Here is a 6,000-nt window from a genome sequence, read left to right as displayed (position 1 = left end):
CATTGAGCTGAGCACACCTCAAAACAAACCCCCCCTCCCGTAAGGATCATTGCTGGCAGCCAAATGCAGGATTTATCCCCAAAGAATCCTTCTCCACAGTTTGCTGAGTATCTCCACATTCTGATCTACAGGAGCACATGGCTGAAGCAGTTGTGAAGAATGCCAAACACTATCCTACTGTCTCCCCTGCCCAGGTAAGAGCACAAATTCACTAAGGTGGAGCCTGGCTAATGTAGGAACTTCACAGGTCCCTGAGTATACCTGAGAAACACTAGAAACAGAAACAGAATTTTTATTTTAAAAGGTGATCAATAAGAGCAGCTCTTAGCAAGCCTGGCCAGCCAAATACTAAAGGCAATCCTGCATAAAGCAATACAGGACATGGTCAGATTTTGGCACAGTGGGTCAGAGAATGAATGAGCTCCCATGAAAGACAGGTGCTCTTTACATCTCAGGGCAAGACAATACCTCTGGCCCTTCTCAGTGTAATCATGGGCCGTCTATAAGCATCTGCTCAAGGGCTTTTCACCTCTGTCTCAGCCCTCCTGTAAGCACTGTCTGTACACAAATCCCTACTTCACCTCCCTCAGATGCTGCATTCCATCTGTACCTAACGGGGCGGCAGAGGCGGCTGCGCTTCACTCGCTCTGGGTGACACACTGTGCAAGTTCACAGCCCCACAAACATTAAACAAAGCCTTGCTCCAAGGATATGGCAGCCTTCCCACATCCCCAGCTGAGCAAATGGAAACACTTCCCAAAAGCACATGTTGTAAAGGCTGTCCTTGGTGGCTCTGTGGGCTCAAGGGCTATGTGCCAAGGTGTGCTGAGCAGCTGAAGTAACAACCACCCCTGCACCCACCCTTCCACCACCTGCCCTGGCCCAGGGCACTACCCAGTCCACTTAGGTAGGTCCAGAAATGAGGAGGGATAGTTAAATTCAGGGATAATTAAACTCCTTGAGAGCCAAGGAAAGGCACCCTAACCCTGGCAGGCTGAAAAGTGCTTTTCAACATCTTGTGACATGGGAGCTTTCAGAGCAGTGATGGAGCTCATCCAGAGTCCCATCCTGGGCTGGAGCTGGCGTGAATCACCCCAGGGCAATGGCTTCATTAACATCAGTGCCAGTGCCCAGTTCTCCAGCACAGGATCCCTGCAAGTACAGACAGTCCTCCGGAGACTTGCTCCTGCCATCACTGAAGCCAACCACCAAGATAAAGGCTGCCTGAAATCCTTGAGGAGAGGAACTTATCACAAGAGACCTGGTGGAAACAGCAGCAGCTGTGTTTCTGTTTTGCTTTCAAAGGGTAAGCACCTTTTTCTCTCCCTATCCTACTGTTGGAGTACAGTTTGTACATCCCATCATTCAGATGTCTGACAAATTATTTCACAGAGTGTTCTTTATCCATAGCTGTGACAAGCAAATTACACTGATTTAGGCTCATCTACCTTGGTCTCCAGGGAAGCTGGATATTAAACTCTCTCAGAACTGGCAGTCTGAAGCACTGTCACCGCTCAGCCTGAAAGAAGATGCTGGGATGGCTTCCCTACTCAACAAAAAAAGGCTGTACTCGGGGGAGGAACTAAAATATGATGAAGGAACCACCACATTACTCATTCTTTCTACAGAAATGAGGCTCATCTTAGCCACAGCAACAATATTTACTCCAAATAGCAGGTCTGCAACTTCACCCCTGGCTCCAAGAAAACTATGTGTCTTTTCTTGCTGACACACAGTAAGTCCTGTGAGATCCTGCAGGCTCCATTGGTGGCAGCCAAAGTGCCTAATCATGCCCATAAAATGATCAACAGGCACCAGGCATGAAAGGCAGAGATCACTGGTGGCCTTTCAGTGAAGCCAGAAGAGGGTGTGCCCAGCAGTGGCTTCAGAATAAAGGAATCATAGAATATCCTGAGTTGGAAGGGACTCACAAAGATCATCAATGCCCAACTCCTGGCCCTGTACAGAACAACCCCAAAACTCACAGCACATAACTGAGAGCATTATCCAAGTCCTTGAGCTCTGGCAGGCTTAGTGCCATGGCCATTTCTCTGGAAAACCTGTTCCACTGTCCAGCAACCCTCTGGATGAAGAATCTTTTCCTAACATCCAGCCTAAACCTTCCCTAAAAAAAAAAGCTAAAAGGAAACCTGAACACTGGCCCACCTCTCAACTGGGCATTGCTTGGGCACTGCCATGGGCAACTCAGTGAGTGCACTATTTTGCTATTTACATATATATATGAACAGGAAAGAACAGGACAAAACCAATCTTTTAGTTCTTCCTTCTAGGAAGGTGGGACTGCTCCTCCCACCACTAATGCTGAAACCCTCTTCAAAAGGGATCAGTGCAAAAGTTATTTATTTCTTCTAAAAGCAGCTGGGTCTTTATTTGGTATGATAAATGCAGAGCTGCCACAGGCCAGGCTTGCTGAGAGTGCCAAGGTTAAGGTGCAATGGCACATTTATCCTCACAATCAAGCTAAGCTTGTAGCCCATTTTCAACATAAGCCTACTCTAGCAAAACAATTTGTCCTTTAATCACAGCAACAAAGACAGGCTCCCAGACTCCAGCTATTTTAAATGCACTCAGATGGGTCCAGATAATTGTTGGTGACTAAGGAAAAGCTTTGAAGTTCTTGAATCCAGTAACAAAAGCTGAGCCATGTGAGGAAAGAGGCATGGCTGGCAGGCTGGCTGCTATCTCCTCACAGGAATTTGTAACTCTTCTATTAAACCCTTCTCAAAAGTGCTTTCTTCTCCTCCCCTCTCTGTAACCCTCATGTAAAAGCCCCAGCAAGAGCATAACAACAGGATTAATGTTTTTATACAGTTCAGGAAAGCAATTTAGAGCCTTGCCCTCAGTATTCCTAAAGCCAGTATTAAAAAGCTTATTTGATGCAGAAGATCCCTTAAAATTATCATGAATATGATGTGATTGACCTTATCTGCAATACAGAATCATACTCTGTCTTTGAGGTACCAAAGGTTTTACCAAGCATTGAAAAACCTTTTCTTTCCAAAGTCCTAGAGAAAAAAATCTCAAGGACCTCCTAACAAATGCCGAGATGACAGAGACATCAGTACAAGTCAAATATTAGGATTTTACTTCCCTGTTTGTTCATGTAATCTGCAATATATCTACTAAAAATGAGAACACAAGTGAATGAAATTGAGAGTAGCAGGCTATTCAAAACTAAATGCAGAATACAATTTAGTTTTATTATAATTATTTGATAAGCTGCATCTTTGTCTCAAATACATTCTTAATAAGAAAATTAAATTCAAGCATAAACTAATGGCAAGAGCACCTTTTGTCATTAGTCAAAAGCACTGGATGCATTTCCTTTTGCAAAAATGAAACTGAAGCAGGCCTGCTACTTTTCAACTGCAGACATCACAATATAGTGGTATCAAATAAAGTCTGCTATTACATTAATAATATTATCTATTATGCATTAATATGAATATACATCAATAGGAAACAAAAATCTGGGCCAACAGCATTTTAGCAAAAAAAAAGTTACTCTTGGCACCATCTGAGTACTTGGGAACAGCCTGGACAATACTGAACAGGCAAACTTAAAGCCTATATATATATATTAAGAATAAAAACTGAAAATGCTTTCACTTGAAAAGCAAACCAAAAAGTTTAATGCACTCCCACATATACATTAATGTGTTTCAGAAACAAAGACAGATTTTGACATCTTTTATGTCAAAATTAAGAGGGCATCATACAGTATCACAAAAGCAGCATAAATTCTGCACTCAGATTTTCTTCTTCAGTTTTAAGCCTTCTGAATACTTGAGCCTGTAGTCCATCCAGTCAGGCAGTTTAATCTTCACTTCAAACATGGTTTGCCTTTCAGGCAGACTAACGATTTGGGTTTTGTTTTGCCCCCCACTGGCATCTCAGTGCATGGAGATGAATCACACCAGTTGATATTCACACTACATGAAGCACCTGCAGAAAAATATCCGGCGTGTATTGCATATATTTATGTCAAAATCATGGTGTGGTATTACCTACCAAAATAAGAATGAGCTACAGAAACCTCAGAAGAACATCCAGACAGGAATGCTTCTGGATTTTGTAGGTGATAAGGAACTGTCAGATCTAGGAAATGTCACTAGGAATAAACCCACTTTTAGAGTATCTCCAGCTCATCAGCTACATGAACAGAACAGGAGTAATGCCCTTTTTTTCCTGCTGTTTAAAAGAAAAATTATCCTTCTCACCAAATAATGGAAGCCTGCCTTGCAAGAAAAATTCCTGCTGAATGCTGTTTCTCAGAACACAACCTGATATAGATGTATGAATGGGGGAGCAGGGGGTTTTCAATGATGAAAAGGAATACAGGCAAAGGTCATAATGCAGATTTATGAAAAATAAATTTATTACATAACACCTTGTTTTAACAATGTTTGACTTTTTTTTTTTTACTCAGAATACTTGTGTCATTCATGTAAAATAGTTTGATACAGTACATTGTATGTAAGTTTTTCCTCATAAATTCTAAGGCTCTCCTAACATCTTGTTCCTCTGCAGTAGGAATGGCACCCCTAAACAACGTGTGAACATTTAAAAAAAAAAAACAAACTGAACAAAATTTAAAACCCACTACACCAAGCTGGTTCTCAAAAATCATGACAAAATATCTGAATGGATGCCGCACCTTTTTAGGAAATATCATTCATGCTTTTTTTAATCCCAAAGCATGCTCACAAATCATTAACACCAACAGGAAAAAAATAAAACACTGTCTATGACAATCATTTTAGTTTGTTTGCTGAACCAAACATGTTTATATCAATGACAACATACTTATTTAACTATCAAATAGCAGCTTTAATACCAGTCAAGTCATAGATTTCAAAACAAAAACAAAAACTTATGTTGGAAATAAATCTTTGGGACGCTTGTAATTGCTGGGAAAAAATGCAAACGCTTCCATGTTCTTAAAAAAATCTCATCGTAGCAATCATGTCGGTCATAAAACATCGATCTAGCTGAAAAATGAACCAACCCACAAAAGTCACTAAAAATAAATGTCTATCAAAACTGTCTGAGAGTTACGGTTAGTTTGCTTTTTTTGCCATGGTAACATATACTGTATGCTTCAAGTACCAGTTCAAAGATGTCGCGTACTACCAGTCAGATGAAGTTGTTACATCAAGAGAATTCACCACATACGACAACAAAAATGCTTGCCCCTAGCACATTTCACAGCCTCACCTGCTACAGACTGTCACTGAAAAAAATGCATCGCTCAGTCTGAACCATGTCAAGTAAACTACAGAAGTAGCATATCCACAACACAAACCGTGCTAGCGCTTCCTTTTCAAGTCTAACCCCAAGACCAGGTACAAGGTGGGAGCCCCGGCGCCGTGGCGGGACGGTGGGAGGTGTGGTTGTACAGTACATTCTGCGGCCCAGGGCGGGCTCCGGCTGCGGCTCAGTACCGGTGCGTCTGGTGCGAGTACTGCGGCGGCTGCTGGGAGGTAGCTGAGTAGCCCATGCTGCTCTGGGGCTGCGATGTGCTTGGTCCGGGGTTGGGGTAGGCAGCATGGGGGTTGGAACGCTGCAGGGGGGAAGCACAGACACACAGCCCTTCGTAACACGGACACGGAGAGACGGTTTCGCCTACTGACTCCTTTCCTCAAGAGGCACCCAGCACACACAGTCTCAAAGCAGCTGCACTTCCAGGCTTTGTTCCACTTTGATTACAGCAGGTAACAGACATCAGGAATACCAGATAAGAAAGTGAGACCTGCCAGCCTTCTGCTATCTACCCTAATGGGAATCTTCACCCATCACAGTCAAACCTCCAGCCAACCCTCCAGAGGGCTACTGTGCACCTGCACGTGACACTGGGCTACCACCGCTCATGGCAGTGGTTTTCTCCACTTGCTCCCTTCTCCTAGCAGGAAAGCAGGCTGGGGTGGAGGTCCAGGTGAGGCATCTTACTGCTGATGAGCCACTCTGCCTTATTCTGGA

At 43.2% G+C, this 6,000-nt stretch overlaps 1 protein-coding gene across 5 annotated transcripts in view; it reads right to left on the bottom strand.

Moving 5' to 3' along the window:
* Window positions 1-4,375: 4,375 nt before the first annotated feature.
* Window positions 4,376-6,000, bottom strand: part of CDK8 (cyclin dependent kinase 8) — a 68,910-nt gene continuing 67,285 nt past the window's right edge. For all 5 annotated transcript variants that reach the window (XM_063149069.1, XM_063149067.1, XM_063149068.1 and 2 more), the window contains one exon: window positions 4,376-5,584. In XM_063149069.1, the coding sequence (XP_063005139.1) occupies window positions 5,459-5,584 (126 nt within the window). In that variant the 3' untranslated portion in view covers window positions 4,376-5,458. The remainder of the gene's footprint in view (window positions 5,585-6,000) is intronic.

The sequence above is a fragment of the Melospiza melodia genome, chromosome 2, assembly GCF_035770615.1.
Source record: "Melospiza melodia melodia isolate bMelMel2 chromosome 2, bMelMel2.pri, whole genome shotgun sequence".
NCBI lineage: Eukaryota > Metazoa > Chordata > Aves > Passeriformes > Passerellidae > Melospiza > Melospiza melodia.
Note: the sequence above shows the minus strand (reverse complement) of the source record. Positions and strands in the feature narration are given on the sequence as shown.